The following is a 20,378-nucleotide window of genomic DNA, read 5'->3' on the forward strand; positions in this document are numbered from 1 at the left end:
GGCTTTTTTGCTTTTTGCTATATTCTGTCCATTGATAAAAGTGGTAAGGTGGCACTCTGGGGTAAAGTAAGTTTTATTGTTTTGCAATGTTCATGTCTACCTTCTTGTTAATACACCATTTCAAACATTATTCGAGAGTTGTATCTTGTGGGGAGATGTTGAAGGGAAATATACTGATTCTTCTGTGTGAAAGGAGTATGTAGCATTGTAGGAAGTGGAAGATGTGCATGTGAGCTCTCCTTTGGGTCTGAAATGGAAACAGAAGCAGCTGTTAGCACAATTACAATTAAGTGTGACGATGCAAGACTTGCACAGCTCATCTCCAGGGTGGAAATTATCTGCTGGAGTATGACAAATGCACTGTAATTAAAAACTGTTTCCCTGAATTGGAATTTGACTTGAGGACTGAAATAATGTAAACAGAATAATGGAGTTTTGTCTGGTAAGGGTGAATATTACTGTCAGCAGTGTAAAACTGGCAACTGCTATATATATTTGAACTCTCCAGGTAACTTTATTTTATTTTCAGACATTTTAAAGATCACTTGGGGTAACTTCTTGAAGTCTGAAACCAGATGTAATCTGTTGTTGTAAAATGACATATTTTATATTTCAAACTTCTTATATTCCCCCAAATAAGACACTTTCTGAAGAAATCAAGTACTAGGCTTTGGTGTAAATGCTTAAAGTAGTCAGTCTTCCTGTGCCAACTTTTAGTGAACAAAATGGTGACATGTATTCATCTGACCTTGTTTTGTGAGATGGTGTCATAGAAATGCCAGCATTTCTTCATCCCTTTCCAGTTCTGTGGCTGCTTTATTTAGTAACAGGGATTAGTAGCTCCTTTTAGAAAGTCTGTCAGACTTGTTTCATTTCATATATGCTAAGCACAAGTCTACATCCAACTCACTTATTTTCGAGAATAGGATATACTTACTGCCATGATCTTAGTCAACCCAAACTTCATGCTATGATTGACAATTTGCAGTAGAACTGTTGGTGTTAATATTTAAAAGAAATAATAAAAAAGTTGTTTGTCTGAAGATGAAAAGTCATTGTCTTCTAGTGATCAAAACACCTGATTCCTGGCCTTACTTTAGATGTAAAAATATTGCATGGGTAAAAAGTATGATTTCCACCCCCCACAAAAAGCAGTGCTTGTAGTTCTTGAGGGTTTTTTGTGGTCGGTGGTGATTACAGAAATGTTTTCAGCTGAGAATCCCATTCCTAAGTCTTTCTAAACATATTTTTTGCCAACAGACTGCAGACGTATTGTTGAAACCATGTGATGAAGATGCAGATGTTGATGGAGAAAATAATAGTGCAAGGTATGTATTTTTCTTTTGTCACTTGGCAGAATGTATAACTTCAGTTTTGAAAAGTAAGTGTACCAAACTGGTGATTTGTGACAACACAGTGTAACATAAGGGAGGTGAAACTAAACATACAACTTTTCACATCTGAAAACACAGAGGGTAAGATGGAGTTACCTTTTTATGATGATGGTATAAAAGTCATGGAACTTTACACACTTTAAAGGAGAAAATAAGTACAAGTCTTTATGATATATATCATGGGGTTTTTGTGAACAACCTATGTTCTGGGTAAGAGAAATAGAAGAACAAAAAGTTACTTTCTTTAAAATATTTTGGCATGTTTTATTGCTCTTAATGATTGAAGAATTGATGCTGGTAATAGTGACTAGCCAGAATACTTTTAAGTTCATTTAAGTTTGAGTTCAGCACTGATTGAAATTTCAGTTTGAGTTCAATTGACTTTTAAAGTATTTACTCCTAGTTTGAGAATAAAGGGCTGAGCTTTTTTTATTTCCAACTGGGTTCAAGTCCAGTTGTTGTTTACATGCTTCAGCTTGAATTCTGTGTGAAGAACAAAGAGGGGGGAAGCAATTTAACTTTTGCTCCCCAGAATTTTAGTTATCACTTTAAGGAAATACATTGCATATCTGCTAAAACTGGACTAGGGTATGTAAGAATAAAATGTAAAGGGAATGTGTAGTATTTACTGTGCATTAAGAAGTTTTATTTAAAATTATAACTAGGTCTGTGTCTTCTTTTTAGGCAAAATAGTATATTGCTTGGTGGCAATGATAGAATATCTTCAGAGATGTTTCTGGTAAGACTATGGTTTCCTTTACATACAGATACACAGCATCTTATGAACTTAATTGAGATACAGATATGAAGAAAACTAATAAATTTAGCTTTTGAAATCTTACGACGGTTGGCCTGCTGCAAGGTTGCAAAATCTCTTAGAGATCTCATCATCTTGCTTCACAGAAACTTTTGGCAGCAGAGCAAGCTTGTACTTATGCATCTCGCGTAAGGAATGTTTTGTAATGCAAATAATTTACTACTGTTGGGGGTGAAGCTTGTTTATAATTCCTTGAGTTAGGAAAGTAAGAATTTTTTTTTTTCTCCAGAAAATGTCCAGAAGGGCTGGAACTGGCACTGATTAGGTACCTGATTTCAAGTTGCTAATAATAATAAAATTGTTCTGTTGTGTTATTTAAATACAGGATTCAAGTAGCAAGACTTGTGATCTTAATGCAAATACTGATTCAGAGGTGTTGGGGGATGGCAGTGTTAATGTTTCTGAGGAAGCTCTGGGTGTCCAAATACCACGTCTGGATCTGAAGAATGTATCTGATGGTGACAAATGGGAAGGTAATTTTCACCCTTTAGCTCACAATATAGTTAGCTAATAACGATAAATAGAACATTTGACAAAGTAGAAGCAGACAACTTATGCTTTTTTTTCTTTAGTTCAATCTGAATAATATGTTTCTGTGCACATGGTAAGATTGACCAAGTCATGACATAGGTCCCGTCTTGTTTCAGAACTATCTGCAATTTAATTAAGGACCTTAAAAAAAACTCAAAAGAAAAAAATAGTCAAATCAGCAGCTAAAGAAAGCAAAAAAGCCTAAGTTTCATACTAGAGGGTTGTTTTTGTTTAAGTGCCTCATGTTTCCCAGGACCCTGAGTCTCTCATCCAAGTCCTTAAAATGCTTTCTCTGATTTATGTCATACAGTTAATATTCACATTGTGTCTTGTTTGTTTTGTTATTTGTTTTTTTTTTAACGTAAGCTACTGAAGTTCTAATATTAGCTGAATTTGACTTAAAAATCACTAAACTACTAAACACAGCAATTTAATTTATTCTGAAAAATCTGTTGGCTGTTCTGTTTTAAACATCAGGAATGTCATGTATTGGTTTCCACATCATTGGACAACTTGAAACAGCTCTAAACTTTCAAATAAAAGTTAAAGCTGTAGATGTATATTACTTCTGGATTTTAGGAAAAGCAAAATGTAAGAAACATAGTTTTCTCTCAGACAGGATTTGTTATGTTTGTGACCTTATTCTTCATGGCCTCCCAGGTTTAGCAAGCCCCTAAGCTTGTGACTTTACTGAACTTTTTTGCTCAAATGTCTGGTGATAACTGTTTAGTCCCTTGTTGTACTTGTGTACAAACATAACCCCTTTGTAAGCAGAGCAAAACACTTTTGCCAATATCTTCTTTTCAAAGTACTTATCTCACAGTACTTATCTTTTTACATGTTCCTTATATCCTGTTTCCTCTGCCTGGTGTTGATATTCTGAATTGTCACACCTTAAAAAATGCAAGTGATATAGTTTGCTAAAATACTGTGATCTGTCACTGACAGTACAATGGCCACAGTCCCCTTGTTTCCAATTTTAAAAACCTGCAAATACAACTTGGTAGGTACGGTACAGATTTACTACACAAGGATGAGATTCTAACTTCCAACAGGCTGGTCCAGTGACAACTATTCTTTGAGATGCTGTAAGTGTCACAGTCAAATGTTAGTAAGACACTGGTAACAAAGAATGACTGCGCTTAACTTCTGGTTGATGTGTTATAAATATTAAAATCAGTGAAGTATCTCTGGAATGTGTGTAGTTCTACAGTGCAGCATATAGTTGTAGCATGTCAGCACATAAAGCTTTGTCCTGAAGCTCAAATGGTGATAACTTACTGTTAATTTGTCACCAGTGTTGATTGTTTTCCAAATTAATTGCCTGCATGAATCCATACTTCCCTTTTACAAATGAGGTTTGCAATTTGTGATTGGCTTACTTAGATTTGTAAAATATTTGCTGGGTGTTTTTGCTGGTTCGCCTTCTTGAGCCCTAGCAAACTGTACCTTCAAAGTATGTCATGTCATATAGAAGTCAATTTGCAGGCATCTGAAGACACTGAGTCCAGATTTGCATTCTTGTTGCCCAATTTAATAACTTTAGACAAAGTTTTTTAAAAAAAAAAATCCTGCCTATGTTCTTAGTGTTTTATTTACATTAATTGCTTACTTGCACATTACATTTTATTGCATCCTCTATTTGTGTTAATCTGACTTAATACGTATTCTCAGAAAGTTTGTGGCTTTTGTTTTCATTATTTCCTTAAATATGCTCATAAAAACTGCTTTGGTTTTACTTGCCCAAATAGCTTAATGACCCTTACTTTGAAAAGAAAGTAGCATATCTGTATATAAATTTATATTATAAGCTTCTTGGTAGTAAAATCAGGATATTTTGCAAGAGGTGTTATTTCATTGCAAAGTATTTTAACTCTGGCTATTCTTTAGTCCTGTTTACAACGGTTATTAGGATCTCAGCCTTCCAAGGCACTGCAAGTCTTAGTGGCATTCCATTGAAGTAGATTGGCTTTGTAAAGAAATCTATACTAGTCCAAATCTTGTTACAAGATTTGGATTATTAAAGCCTGTATGATAGAAAACTTAAAGGCCTGTTACCTTTACAGAGTTCTTGAAAATGAATGTCAAATGCTTGCTGGCTTAAGGCAAAAATGCAGATCGGTTAATCTATATTTCTGAGTATTTTTCTGCATTTGTCCTCCTTTTTAGAGATCACCACCATCTCTATTATTTACAAGCTGTGAGCAAAAACATATATAAACTTGTCTTTTGTTAATGTGAGGATGCATGAGACTCTTATTAAACTACAATAAGTCTTTGCTATTCCTGTGTCAGTTCTTTGTAAACCTTTTTACTGAAAAGTTCAAATTCGCTAAGGACTGAGCATCCTTACTTGCCATTGAAATTGCTTGGAAGCTGAGAGTGCTCAGGGCCTGGCCCAAAAGATGGGATGTTTTTCCCTGGTACTGTATCTTCCTGCTTTACATGTTATGTATAGTTTGTTCTGACTGTGCTGTGTGTTCACTTTAGTATTTTTGCCATTCTTTTTCATTTTATTAGCGCCATGCCCTATCACTTTTCCCCTCATTGATTTCAAAACAATGCATCTGCAGAGAGAAGGGGAGGGTAAGTATGGTTCGCCATACGTTCAGTTATCTGCCTTTTGATAGTTTATGGTTTGCTTTCTCACTAACCCTTCACCTGCTGTCCCTTATCTTGGGAATGTTCTGATCTGCAATTTTTTTATTTACTTTTTTCTAAAAGGTCCCCTTCTTGTATCTTGTACTGTGTAAACAGGCAAGATTATAGCTTAAAAACAAAACAAAAAAATCCCAATAAGACTTAGTAAATGTACAGTGGAAAGCAGGTACAAGGGTTATTTTTTTAAAGATTACTTTGTGGGTTTTATTGTTGTTCTGCACACTTTGAACCCAGTTTTCAAATTTCTGATTTGAACTGGAAAATATAGGCAACTCTCTAAAAGGAAAAGGGGGTGGGATTTTAAAGTGCTCGGAAGGCTGTGTCAGCTTTTTGTTAGACAGCAAGAAAACCGTATCTGAGGACTGTAAGGAATGTTAGCAACTAACTTTTTTAGGGATTAAAAAAAAAAAATTGATTGTTTTGGAATCCCCTACCTAAAAGAAATCACCTTCCACAAATTAAGAAATCTCTTTTTCTTAGTGGTGTCAAGATGGATTTAAACTTAAAAACCCAACAGCACTCCTTTAAAAAGACTTAAGCAAATGGGTATTGTACCTAAAGAGGTATTGTCAGGCTTACCTTCTTCAAAACCAGGAGGACAATCTTTCAAAGTACATGAGTAAGGTATGAAAACTAATTTCCACAGCAAAATATTGCAATGGACAATAAATATATTCTTCTAAGTTTGGATTAAGGTAAATAAGGCTCTTTTACACTCTTTAACTGTTCAGAAATGCATACTCACAAGATACACTTTGAAAAAGGGATCCTAGTGTGCATACTTCATTTCAGTACCTTTTTCTTTCAATTGTTACATGACAGAATTTGTAGCTTTCTATGTATTTCAATGTTTTTATTCACTTTGTGTATGACACCACATCCTTTATAGCATACAAGACTAAGCATTGGGTACGCATTTTTGTTTCCTTTTGACTCTTGTTTATAATTCTGTTAACAGAAAAGTACCATTCTGTGTCCCTTTTTTATCTTCTAGATCCATTTCCTGCTTTCAAATCTTGGCAGGAGGACAGTGAATCTGGAGAAGCTCAGCTTTCCCCGCAGGCTGGAAGGATGACTAATCATCCACTGGAAGAGGACTGTCATCCGATATTGTCACATCGTAGTTTGGATTTTGGGCAAAGTCAACGTTTCTTACATGATCCAGAAACGTTAGATTCTTCTTCCAAAGCACTTTCTTTTGTGAGGTGTGTATTTTAATGCAATTTGGTGGGTGTTGGGCAGGAGATGTTACTGCCAGTGTGAAAATACAGCTGTTTAGAACCTCATGGGTTTTCACAATATGAATTAATTGAATACCAAGGTCAAATGTAGCATTATATGGCCATTTGGCTGTTCTGCCTGCACAGGAACTGCCATAGCGAGTCAGACCAGAGGTTCATCTGGGATGGTATCGTGTCTCTCAAAGTGGCCACTGGCAGATGTGGAGGGAAAGAGTACAAAAACAGGGCAAGGGCTTCTGACAACCTGCTGTAATGGCACTTCCTGCGCTGAAGATAGTATTTATATCCTTTGTTTACCAGTCTTTACTGGACTGCTGGTCTATGATTTTACGTAAGTTTTGGCTTTGCGGTTTGTTTGGGGTTTGTTTTTCAGTAGCATGAGTATCTATTTTCGTGTTGCAGTTTTGCCTTTGTTTTGCGTAGCATGTTATCCATTCCCAGTAAATGAGAGCCAGGTTATACAAACTATTGCAACTAAAGTGTGCAGTAATGGTCTGCACAGATTTCTTATTTGAGCTGTGGAAAGTCTTCATTCAGAAGGGTTATAGGGAAGTATCAGCTGTTAGAGGGAGAGGTGTGGGACAGCAGTACAGTGAAGAGGTAGAATACTTAATGCAGCATTTCTCTTGCACATTTAGAGGATCGAGCCCATTTAACCCAGTGTATGAAAGTAGAGTTGTAACTAAACAAGCTGCAGGTTATTTGTTTGACACTCAGGAGTGTGATCCTCCAAAACTGTATATAACCTGTGACCTGTACTGTCTAGTACTGTTAATTATGAAAGGGAGTTTAAGAATTTCCATGCTATTAGGGAAGAAATAATCTCATAAAAATGAAAAAATCTGGAACAGGAAAGACCAAGTTTAGAGTCTTCAGTTCTCTGTCTGACATAGATTTATTGATGCAAAAAGATACTTGCCCAAGTTTTCTCTAGTTAGTTGCAGAAGATAGTTGACAAGTACTGTTAAAATGATGCGGAGGACTGACCTGCAGAAAAGTGCTGATTGTAATAGCGGTTCTCCTCATTCTGAAACTAATAAGGATCTACCCTAGTAGATTATTAGATTAATATTTCTAATATCTTGAACTATGTAGATGTCACTAGCTGTGTTGAGGGATCTTTCAGGCACCTTGTGTAGGAAGTGTACTGGAAAATTGTCATGGTCTGTCTTGAAATAAAAAGGCTTATCACAAGCAGCAAATGTCAAGGACCTAAACAAGTGCAAAAGATGATTTAAAACCAGAATCACATACTCTAGAAATATTAGCAAGGCCAACAGGTTTTTACATAAGTATCTAGTAACTTGCCTCTGACAGTGAAGTGGAGCTGTCTAATTACCAAGGGTTGTTGAGTGATAGCTTCAAGTCTAGGCTTTATTCTGTGCCCAGTACTTCAAAAAGTACTGAGTATCTAGAAACCTAGATAAGTAGCCTATCCACCAGAAAGATCTGAACTGTTTTAATGACAATGTAATTAATGGTACATTAGTTTACTACACTTGAATTTCAAATGCTGTTTTTCTGTTAGGGGTATTACTGTAATTAGAGAGGAAAAAATAGCCCATCACATTTTGAAGGCAGCAGATCAAAGCATTTTGATTCAGTAAGTAAATAACTCTGACTGAAAAGCTGAAAAGAATGGATTATTAACTGGAGAAAAAAAATTAAATTAGTCATCTGTCACTCAAATATACACGTTGTTTGCACTTGTTTAATTATTTAAGTGACGTTTTAAAAATGTTTTTCATACAGAACACGAAGAGCGTCTTTCAGCTCAAAAGATGACAAAAGGGAAGACAAGACACCTTATCAGCTTGTCAAGAAATTACAGAAAAAAATAAAGCAATTTGAGGAACAATTTGAAAAAGAGAAAAACAGTAAGGTAAGTTACTGCTTCTGCTTTTATTTAGGCTAAAGGACTGTGTGGTAAAGCTAAGTTACTTTTTGTAGTTCATCGCTGAATAACTGTGGGCTCACAAATGAGAATAATTTTGTTATACACTGCTGTCTGCAAAAGTGAACTGAGCAACAGCAATACTAGAAAATGTGCCATAATGCCTGAGCCCAAAGAAGGGCAGACAGTGACATTTATGCACTGAGAGTGAGGGGGTATCAGATGAGATATGTGGAGAGGCAGAAGCATCTTGCCGCTCTCTGGTTCAACTTCTGATGTCTTGTCTGAAGTTTATTTTCACAAGTGTTGCCCATTATGTTGATGCTGAGATCTGATCTGGTACTAAGAGTGGCATCCACGTTACTAGTCGCTTTCACTGTCAAATATTACCAAATCTTGAAAGAAGTATTTATAAACAAGACTTGTTGTGTTTGTTTTCATAAAATGTAGTTTGTTTGTATCACTTTTCAGCCCTCCTATAGTGATATTGCAGCCAATCCAAAAGTTTTAAAATGGATGACTGAACTTACCAAATTAAGAAAGCAAATAAAAGGTAAGGGATGCTACAGTTTCTGGTTTTCTACAAATACAAATTTCTAACATGACTAAAATGCTTAAGTCATTCAGTAAAATTCCATAGGACAGTAAAAATGTTTCATTTCTAGATTCTGAATTATTCAAAAATCAAATAATTTTTGTGGCTTTGGTTTTAGTTCATTAGAAGAGAAACTTTGCCTATGCAAACTGTTATGTTCCTTTATTTGCAGTTAAACAAACTGAGATTTCTTTTAAACCTTTGGATTGAGCAGTTTTTCTCATTTCAGATGCAAAGCAGAGGAGCTCAGATGGAGAATTCATACCTCAAACACGTCCACGAAGTAACACTCTTCCAAAAAGCTTTGGTTCCTCTCTTGACCAAGAGGATGAAGAAAATGGAGATGAGATGCAGGTTGTGCAGAAAGAGAAGAAGCCCACCAAGGAAGCTACACTTGAACTCATTTTGAAAAGATTAAAGGAAAAACGAGTTGAGAGGTGTTTGCCAGAAGATATAAAAGTAAGCATAAGGTTATGGATAGGCTGTTTCTAAGAGAGTAACAGAGGGAAATATAGAGCACTGTCAGACACTTCAGATATCACTTTGTTGGCAAAATGATGCCACTGTCTAGCAGCCCTTTAGCAAGCCCTCGTGGGGGCAAGACGAGCAAGACTTTGTGGGGAAATGATCAAGATGAGCAATGATGGACATTTTTCTTCTTGACTCTTTCTTAAAATATTTGCAAGTATGTGCTGACAATATCGGAGAGCTTTAAATGGATGAAGGTGGGATGTATATTAACTAAGCTAAGTTTGGCTAAGGCATCTGTATAGCTGATAAAGTAGAAAAACTGTTAGTGACTTGTGTTTGAGATGTGACTTACTCTTCTGACAGAAAATGACAAAGGACCATTTGGTAGAAGAGAAAACATCTCTCCAGAAAAGCCTCCTGTATTATGAAAGTCAACATGGACGGCCGGTAATACTTGGTTTACTTCATCAAACTCTATTAATGTATGCGTAGGCAAGAGTAACTCTTGTGCATTAGTATTACCAGAATTTAATGCTGGGGGGGCAGGGTGGTGGTGGTGTTCTTCTCCAAAACACAAAGTTACCTATTGGTTTCCGTGTCGCCATTAGAGGAAGCCATTGCATTGACAACTTTAAAAAAAATGACGTATTTATAGGCCTTTTTTCCAAAGATCAGTAGGTTATTGGAGTTTGCAAAGTGATTGCTATTGTTTGCCTTACATGTCTGCGAAGCAAAGAGAAATCTTAAATAAATGACGCTATTGAATTTCCTGGGAAAAGGCCTGAAATGTTGTTCTGGATTTCACAAAAACAGAAATGAAAAGACACTTCCCCCTCTCCAAGTCTGTGGCATGTGTCTTAAATAATTGGAGATACAGAAGTTAGTGACTAGTAATTAGTGCCTAAAGTTCTGGGGTTTTATCTTGGACAGTGATCAACATCACTAGTCCAATCACAAGATCTTTCCAGTGACTATTCTATCAGCCTTCTGGACTTGGCACACTAGCTTTATAATCAGCACTGCCATATAAATCTGATCAAGCCTTTCAGTGTAAAAGCCAAGGAAGAAAATGGTCTTGGAGATGTTGTCACAGTTCTATAAATCCCCTTAGGGAGAAAATGCCAGTAACTGTTCAGGATAGCCTTTAAGATTAATTGTGTTAGTGTACACAGTGGCTGAGAATTGAGAGTAAATCAGATATCAGATAAAATCTCTCTACAGTTTCATCTTTTTCTTTTTTTCCCCTGTCATTTCTGTAGAATCATCATCAATGCTAGGCACACAGTCTTCTCCCCCAGTTCTTGGTCCCTTTCTTATCCCTTTTCCATGTGTCTTTTAAGATAGAAGGTTTGCTTCTACTGAAGCTGCCTTAACATTTAGAAAGTCTTTAAAACTTCTTCCTGAAAAATATAGGAAGTTAAAGTGAGAAAAGAGAGGAGGAAGAAGCACCCACTTATTCTGCTTTATCTGCATAAAACCCATTTCATACACACAATTTAAACTAGTTTTATGTTCCTATTTGGAAAGTACGTGGCCTGGCATGAGAAGCATACCGCTTTGTGTTTGCTTGTATATTATTGAGTGACTGGTATAATTAATTCTGTGGTTTCTCTGCCTTTAGGTTACTAGAGAAGAAAGACATATTGTGAAGCCACTTTATGACAGATACAGACTTGTAAAACAAATGTTAACTAGAGCAAGCATTACTCCTATTCTTGTGAGTAAAACAAATGCTGTTTCTGTTTTTTTCCACTTTTGAACTGCTAGGCTGCCTTTAGAAGAGCTAGTAATAGTGTTCTGTAAAATACATCTTTCTTGTGGAAGATACAAGTTGTTGTTGTCATTGTACTTGAGGCATTTGATTTACTGCCAAGAGCCAGAGCAGGTCAAAGCTTTCTGTGACCTTGATGGCTCCTAGGAAGTCAATGGTTCTTGGCGGAAGTAAATAAGCTGTTCTAACTTGCCATGGCTGAGACATTCCCAAGTCACTGTGCTAGGTATGGATCCACAGTACATACTGTACTTTTAGTCCTCCCAAGAATAGTAACACCAGTTGCAGTGAAGCTTGCCTTTCTTCTGTACTTCAGCTTACTGTCACCAGAGGCATAAGTGATAGGATGGCCATAAGAACGATTTCATTCCTTCATGCTTCCCCAGTGTGAGACGTTATCAATGTCTGCAGCATCTGTACGACATCTGCACTTTTTCACTGTGTTTTCACTTCATTTCCTTCTAACTTGCAGTGCTTTCTACTCTTTTCTTTCCTCTCTCTGTGATCTCGTAAGAGATGAGGAAGAAAAGTTTTCATACTGTATAAGGAGATTGATGTAACCTTGTTTATAGTACCTGTAAAACAGTTGGGGAATGACAACAGGCTGTCTGTCTTTGTTCTTCATGACCTATAATCAAACTCTTGCAGGCCAACCCAGACTTGCAACAAAACAGTTTTGGTATTAGCTATTTGACTCTTTTAGAAGGAAGGTATTGCGTGGCTGATGTGAGATAATCTCTTTATATACAGACAGTTCTCTACCAGGTTTACATAGCTGGGCAGTGGCTTACTCAGCAGGAACTTAATCGGCTGTTTATGTTGACTCTGTTTTTAGCTATCCCCTGTAAGCCTGAGATGAAGGGACCAGTTCAACATCATTCCTTTCTTGCACATACATTTTTGGGTAGCTGCTTTTATAGAAAAATGTGATTTACATTGCAGTCATATTTCAGTTTAAGGGCTTTTATATCAGTATCCTGTTTTGAACTCCATAAATACAGGTTGCTCTTAAAACACCTAAGCTTTTCTCCATGACTGTAGGTTGGTGGTGCCCTTGACTGCTTGAGTTTTATCCCATCTCTCACCTCAAAAACCTGACTCTTCAGCTCAGGTGCATTTTATATTATCAGGAGCCTTACGACTATATTGTCTGTTGTTCAGTTTTTTGTGGGTGGCTGGTTTTTTTTGTTTTTTTGGCTGTGAAATAAAGGGATGGGTGATTCAGAAGAGATCTTGGCAACCTAATTCCTAGTCTGTGCTGTAGGCAACATCTGTAAAATGTTTTTCATAGGCCTCTGCTTTTGAACCTCTAAGAGGTACGTGGAGCTCTAATTACTAAGGATTGTTCAGTGTTACCTTCTAGGTAGGCTATATTCAGTGCCAGGTATTTCCAGAATTGCTTTTTGGTTTACATGCCACTTGCTTCCAAGAGATATCTCTTATGGTATCACGGTATTACTAATCACATACACTGAAGCCTGTGTGGAAATGTCCAAAGAAGCAGGAAGCTATTTACCTCTCATGAACTCAAGTTTTTTGACAGGTCATTGTCTGTGTGGCTTTCGTGTTCCACCTTTGTTCTGTTCAAAGAGCCCATCTGTTGAAATAGCTTATGCTGTCCAGGGATAACAAATGAGCAGGGCATAATTGCATGTGTGCAACAGACAGTTAACAGTAATACCTGTACAGCACAGTGGCACCTGTTTTAGGCTGAAGTTCAAAGGATTTTGATTCTGAGGTGGCAATAGATAACTCTTACATAGCACTTCCAATTGCAGGGCTTCAGAGTGGTCTAGAAAAAGAAACTGGCAGTATTGTTCCCAATGTATGCCTGGCAGAAGATGAAAAACGGCTTTGGCATTGTGTAACTTTATTTTTATAATCTCCCTGTGGTTTGGTTTGGGAGGAACAGAGTAAATATGAAATTCAGAGATATCTCTGTGCTTTATGAATTTTCTACAAAACACGGAGAGCGAGTGAGAGAGTGCTTTTTATCTTAAGTCAGAAGAAGGATATTAGAGTTTCAGGTATTTTTTACTTCTGTGTCAAGCATACTATGGGCATCTGAGCGTTTTGGGTTATATGGTTGTTTTGTCTGTGCTCTGTAAGTATGTTTGCCGTCTTTTTTTCTTCTGAAAGAAGAAATACCTGTAGGTCTAAGGTGACTTGAACGACCTTCTGACCGCACACAGCATTTAAAGTCTAATGGCACATAATGAAACAAACTTAAAATCTTTGCAGGGGTCACCATCAACCAAGAGGCGGGGGCAAATGTTACAGCCCATTATTGAAGGTGAAACTGCCCATTTTTTTGAAGAAATTAAGGTGTGTACAGCGCATTTTTAAAAAATACTTCCCAGCACTTGTAATAGGGAACTGAAATATTCATACTTGTTTTGAATCTCTGCTTTGACTTTCAGGAAGAAGAGGAGGAAAGTGATGGTTTGTCTACAGACCTGAATGATATCTTAAAAACTGCTGTCCAAACACAGTCTGTTTTAAGCCCAGTTGAAAACTCTGAGTCTGATGTTGAAGATGGTCAAGAGAAACTGACCCGGGACCTTAGGCTGTCAAGCACCCGCGCTGCTTCTATGTATGTAAAAATAAGAAGTGACTAATTCTATTATAGAAGTTGCAATTATTGCACTTACAGTCATGCTACCAAATACATGATGTTGGGTGGAAAGCAGCGACACATTCAGCACTTCTCAGGAAGCGTTTGGCTTGAATGAGTGTTCTTTCCCCTGACATGTCTGACTAAGATGTCTTTGTATTCAGTGAATTGTTTAGTATCTTCTCAACCTTCTTCAGCCTTCCTTGAGGTGTGTAGACAGCAGAAAATTTATACCCTTTTATTAACCACTAGTTTGTTCTCAGTATTTCACAATTGGACAGGCAGCATGTTCCTTATGAGCAAGACAAATTTATTATTAGTGCAGCTAACTCAGTTGTTTTTGAGTATGCTTTGAAGAATTTAAATTTTATTGTATGGCCAACAGTATTTTTCTTTCACTTGAAATTTTTAGGCCTGAATTATTGGAGCAACTGTGGAAAGCCAGAGCTGAAAAAAAGAAGCTACGTAAGACATTACGAGAATTTGAAGAGGAGTTTTATCAGCAGAATGGAAGGTTTGTTTAGCACAAAAACAGATGCTGGACAGCAGCCTCATTTTGTAGCCAAGTATTTTTTTTTCAACTTTCTATATGAATGTTGCCAAATGGAATCTGATTGTGTATTTTTAATAGTGGAGGAAGCCTGCTACTGTGTTTTGTTTCCTCTATTACAGTCTGTAAAGCATAATAATGAAAATGGAAGAAGGGCCTTTTTTTTTCCATTTAAAAAAAAAGGCATTTTAAAATACTTATAAAACAATATTTTTTACATTAACATCAGGCAGGGAAGTTTGCATATTTGTCTCTTTTTTCCAGTAGGTCACTCCTGACAGTGGATATTTGCTTTACCAATAAGGGGTTATATAATTTTTATTCTTCTCTGTATTGTTTAGTTCTTTTAGGCTTCTTATTTGAATATATGTTGTTAGAAATTTGACTTAACTGCTGCCTGTTGTGTGTAATAGGAGGTTTTTCAAGGTGTATCACCTCATGAACAAAACTAACAACACTTCTAAGAGGTCAGTCACTTTCTTGACTGGCAGATGTTCTCACTTAACTATACTTTCTACTGTATTTCTCCTTAACTAATAAACTCCAGGACCATTGGTCACAGAAATTCCACTAACACGGCTTCATCATGCATTTACTGAATTTGGGATGTAACTCCTTTTGATTTTAATGGCAAATAATGAGGTTAATAATGAAGTTGATTTAAAAATAAGTCACATTAATAGTGACACATTAATTTATTATAGTTCAGTCTTAAATAAATAAGAATAATTCTCTGATATCAATTTGTGGGTCAGTCTACATACAGTGAAAATGTAGATCGACTTAAATTTATTTGTATTTTTCTGTAATGTATACACAGGATCTGAAATGAAAGTCTTCACATCCTATTAATAAAATTCCCAGGAGAACTTAAGAGAACGATTTATAAACAATGCTGCAACAGTTGTGCTGAATAAATGCTGCTGGGTTTTCTATTCAATTTTTTAGGTGATGGCAATTTTAACTACAATGAACTAAAATACAACATGTCTATTATTGGTGAACAAGCTTCCAAAAGTGTTTTTATTTGCCCTGTGATAACTGCACATAGCTGCTTTTGTATTTGGCTTGCTGCAGTATGGAGGATTTTCTTGAAACTTTGGTGTGCTTCTTTTTACAGGAACGTACAGAAAGAAGATCGGGTCCCAATGCTTGATGAGTACAGGGAGTACAAGAAAATTAAAGCCAAACTTAGGCTGTTAGAAGTCCTTATCAGCAAACAAGATTCTTCAAAATCAATTTAAATTATATCCCTCCAACCCATTGAATAACATGATGTTTCCGTATAGTACGACTGTACTTAATGGGTGCTTGTGTTCATTTGTCATGCACTGTTGAAAGAATCCAGTTTGTGCACTTTATTGTGGTGCCACTATAACATGTTTGAAGGGTAAGTAGGTCCTGGCTAGAGAGCAAGTAAGATTTCTAAGTTCGAGACTGCTCTATCCAACTTTAGCAAACACAGTTTCCATCAAAGTTTTGTGTTACAGATGCATCCATCTTGTTCCAAAACAACCATAGCTTTTTTTTCTTTAGCATTCAAGAACTTTTGAGACTTTTGTTACTACCAACTTTTTGCGTTATCGAAGAAATTATTAATACTGTAATGCTACACTGAACTACTCCTCTTGCCTATTTTTTATTATGGGGGAAAAAAAGTCAGCAAATTAAACATACAGCTCTTTTTCCTGGAACATTTAAAAAACAGACTGAAATTCCTTTCAAAGGACTGCTGTGGAACAACTTTAATTTTTGGTATTCTAAATTGCACCTATAACACAGTAATAATTAACATCTATGGATTTTGCTCATTAGTGGTCACGTTTCCTCCTTGATAAAGATGACAGTGGACAAACCAGAAAGTGACCTTGCTTAGTGTCTTTTAAAACTTGGAAAACTGAAAAGTTATATCACATGCTGCCTACAGGACTTACGTTACTGTTGTTCATTTATCATTTTATTGGTTATTGTTTATCAACTAGCGGTGACATAGTGTGTTGTCTGAATTGGATACTGCATCTCCACTTTCGGAAGATTTGAGGAACATAATGAACATTTCAGTGTATGGGAAATCTGATGGCACTCAGACTTGCATAGTTCCAGCAGAAAAGAGCTGGCTTAGGACAGTTAAAATTCCACTGTACCCGAAATAAGTATGGTATCAAGGGCTAAAATCAGTGTAGTTAATGCGCACCACAGGGTGAACTGTCGGTTTTGAGTGAAAAAATTACTGCTGTTTATCACAATTTTGTTTTACAGTTGGAGAATAAAAATAAGTTATCTAACCCTTATGATGTAAGCAAAACAGTTTATGGGCCTTGCATGATTTAGCTTCAGAGTTGAAACTAAATAATGTTTTGAGTATCACATCTGCTGTGCTGAATGATGATTTAGCTACTAGCTTTATGCTCTGCAACAGCCATCAGCAGCTGGTTTTGATCTGGCAAAATCTAAGTGTTAATTTTAACTGGTGCTTTCTCAATTTTTTTTTTTCTTCAATGTATCAGTTTGATTGTGGCCATGTTTTGCATGCACCTACTCTCACTGCATGTTTTTATGACTGGCTAATGTCAACATAGCTATTATTCACACTGCTTTATGAAAGACCAAAAATGAACTTTCTCACAACATAAGAAATGGCTCGCATGTAACCTCATAGACTTGCTGTTCTGTCATGAAGCATATGAAATAGGTTGAAATTAGGATTTTTAGTGCTCAGATTTCATCTGTGTACTGTAGAATACTTCTTTTGTTTTACTCTGCTTGTAGGCATGTAATTTTGGAATTCAGAAAAAAAAAGCACTAAAACTATTGAGCACTGGTGGTATGCCTTTTTTTTTAACTGCAAAATGATGTGGGACCTGAGAGAATTACGAGGTTAAACTAGTCTTGAGACCATTTATCAATTTTATTCAGTTCCATTGTGCAATGTACACTTCAGTTACTTTTCTATCAGTCTGCAGACACGGGTGTATCCAAACATTGAAACTAATGTGTACTGTATAGTGTTGTACATGAATGTTTGTGTTTTATATACCACATGCAAAATGTCAATATGCACTATTTAAATGTTTAAATAATATATTCCTCCTTTATAATGCTTAAATCTATATGATTCCAATATTTTTATAAGTGAGTGAGTGATCAGACTGGTTCCAATTCAGAATTAACAGCTGCTTTGTGTTTGTTATGCAGTGTTTGGCTGTTTATTCAGTATAGTAGATAAGCATGGCAACAGTTATGCTGAGTGTGTTTTGTGCCATCCTTGTTGAGCAATAAATAAATGGTAGAACTAGGCATTTTGTGATATAACAGTTTTACTTTGGTAAAAGCAAAACCTATATATCTATATGGATATATAGATATGGAATATATATAACTAAACCAGATATAATTGCATTGCTATGTCTGGTGCTCATTGTATAGACTTTTATAATAAAAGTACCTTAACCTTTATTGTCATATATCTTTGTTTCTCATCATGCTTTCTCCTCCACTGCCATCTTTTAAAAACAAGTGCCGAGTCCTTTGCTGTTCCTGCACGTATTTGTAGTTTCAGGGTGTTGCTAAGGCAGGTCCGAGTCCCACAGCCTGCCAGCGGAGCCATGTGCACTGGTGATGGCTCAGGTGCCCAGACAGCCCTTGATGAAGCTGCAGCAGTTTAAGCCTTATTTTACCTGTTTATAGAGTGTGCCTCTCAGCAGAGACAGCAGGAAAGTGACCAAATTTGTTCCTGAACTGACAGCTTGGCTTATGGTGCGATGTGGGCTTCAGTTCCTGCTGGGGTGCCAGCCTGCTGTGTGATGACGCTGTAGCAAACTGTGAGTCTCAATCATTCCTGCTCCAACAGTAGCAATTTTGGGAGTAGATGGGGCAGAGAGATGATTCAGCCATTACTGGTCTAATTAATTCGCTGCCAGTGAATACACCTTCAGCTGATGAGCAGCATTTGGTCATGTCTCTATACTCATAATGATCTCAGCCTTAAAATTGCTATCCCAGCAGTTACTGCTTGCTGTGTTTGTGTCCAGAAAACACTGTTACTGCACACACTTGTAAACACAAGAGGATGCTTTTCCTCTGGACCAAAAAGATTATTTTTTTCATAGTATATTGATGTAAATTTGTATGAAAAGTGACCGAGGTCTTTCAAACTGACTCTTCTGTTGTGTTTTGTGTAAATGCACCTTTCTTCAGCTTAAGGCCTGGCAGGGGACAGAAGAACTGAAGGTAAAGGCTCTGCTTGTGGATGTGTGGGAGTGCAGGTAAATGGGAAGAAGAAAAGCAACTAGGAAGTTGAGGGAGCAAGTGAGGGAGAGGAGGCAGAAGGCAGCTTTCGGTATGTTCTTTAGGGTGGGCCAGAATAACCTTCCCTCTGATCACATGGCTTTCCTCTGAAGATGGGGAGGGAAAGAAAGCACAAATTCTTAAGATGTTGGTTTGAAGAACGAACAAGGGTGCTACAGATCTGTTTTACAACCCCCCATTTTTCCTTAGTGTTATTTATTCAGTGAAGCTTGCTCTGATGAAAATGCTAACGAGAAGACAAAAATCCCTTAAATTGTGGTTTAGTGGGAACTGTTCAAAATGAATGTGCAACAAAGCGATGAACTAAGAAGATTTTAATGAAGGAAAATAACCCTGTGTTGAACACCATTAGCCAAAACAGAGGAGAAGCAGGTATTTTTGGAAGGTGCAAAAAGCTCAGTGATACTGGGACAGATCTTCCTCGTGGAAGAACCAGTTCTGAGACAATGCAAATCTGTAGTATTCCAAGCTTTACCTCTTTAAACAGGTTTGCTTGAACCATTGTTACTGCAAGGCAAGGAGCTTGCTGGGAAGAGTGAGGTGAGCTATAAAGAGGGTTTCCTGTGCCCCCCAGAGGAGTAGAGCAAGGTTGAGGAGTGCCTGAAAGCTCTTGCATGAAGTTCTGGTTAAGTAACTGTGTCTAAAGGTTTCGAGACTTCCTTGTACGAGAGGGGTTGACAGGAGGAGGAAAGGTTGGAGATGCCAAAGGTGCAATACATCTGCTTTCTTGCATGCCAGGCTACTGAGTAATCAAGATAAACAGATCATCGGTGACCTATGTTTTCCGGGACGAGTGTCCTGGGATACTGCATAACAACAAGAACCCTCGGGAAGTGAAGAGGTCCATTTTTATTTTAAACTGGTCCCTCTTAGAAGAGAGAGAATGGCTTGGCTTGGCCAGGAGCCTAAAGTACAAAATCTGTGAACCCTGATAGGCAAACCAGAGCCTGGCTACATGGTGCTCTGGGCTGAAGGGATCTCCTGGGTCCCTTCAAATGTGTGTCTGCTCCCTTCTCCATGACACAGCTTCTCTGTGCTGTCGTTAGATGCAGAGACCAGAGACCATGTAGTAGCTTGACAGTGCTCTGCAGGGCATAAGGCTTTATAATGTTATAAATCCTTGTGGGATTTATGTAAGATTTGGGATACTTTGGAGGCTGGGGGTTGCGCATCATGCACAAACCGAGATTTGCAGCAGCAGGGACTGCGTGGTGCAGGCAGGCTGTTGCAGCCGCGTTTCCTCATGGCACGTTCAGATGGCATTCAGACATGCAATTTATTTCTTCCTGGTGGCCGAGTCCCAGCAGTGAGCAAATACTAATGACCACATAGGGGTAGATTGGGTTCTGGCCCCAACGTTACCTGTTGCCTTAGAGACAAGGTGGTTACACGGATTTCGGAATGAAAAGGGTGTTCTGAAAAGGCAGACTGGTGCACGGGGGCGGCAGAGCGCCCCTTAGTGGTCCCAGCTGCCAAGGCCTGATCGACGTAAAAGATTTATTATGTTTTTTTTTCCTGAAAGAATAATTTT

At 37.4% G+C, this 20,378-nt stretch overlaps 1 protein-coding gene across 4 annotated transcripts in view; it reads left to right on the top strand.

The window, feature by feature from the left end:
• FAM13B (family with sequence similarity 13 member B) overlaps positions 1–18,001 on the top strand; it is a 51,401-nt gene extending 33,400 nt beyond the window's left edge. For 2 of the 4 annotated variants that reach the window (XM_049829335.1, XM_049829338.1), the window contains exons 12-25: positions 1,261–1,328; positions 2,079–2,133; positions 2,537–2,684; positions 5,263–5,328; positions 6,398–6,608; positions 8,397–8,526; positions 9,010–9,091; positions 9,363–9,592; positions 9,968–10,051; positions 11,226–11,321; positions 13,617–13,700; positions 13,796–13,968; positions 14,402–14,503; positions 15,660–18,001. In XM_049829335.1, coding sequence (XP_049685292.1) covers positions 1,261–1,328; positions 2,079–2,133; positions 2,537–2,684; positions 5,263–5,328; positions 6,398–6,608; positions 8,397–8,526; positions 9,010–9,091; positions 9,363–9,592; positions 9,968–10,051; positions 11,226–11,321; positions 13,617–13,700; positions 13,796–13,968; positions 14,402–14,503; positions 15,660–15,783 — 1,653 coding nt within the window. In that variant the 3' untranslated portion in view covers positions 15,784–18,001. The remainder of the gene's footprint in view (positions 1–1,260; positions 1,329–2,078; positions 2,134–2,536; positions 2,685–5,262; positions 5,329–6,397; positions 6,609–8,396; positions 8,527–9,009; positions 9,092–9,362; positions 9,593–9,967; positions 10,052–11,225; positions 11,322–13,616; positions 13,701–13,795; positions 13,969–14,401; positions 14,504–15,659) is intronic. The other 2 variants (XM_049829337.1, XM_049829336.1) reach the window with 2 other exon arrangements.
• The last annotated feature ends 2,377 nt before the right edge of the window (positions 18,002–20,378 follow it).

This window comes from Accipiter gentilis, chromosome 26, assembly GCF_929443795.1.
Source record: "Accipiter gentilis chromosome 26, bAccGen1.1, whole genome shotgun sequence".
Classification (NCBI taxonomy): domain Eukaryota; kingdom Metazoa; phylum Chordata; class Aves; order Accipitriformes; family Accipitridae; genus Astur; species Astur gentilis.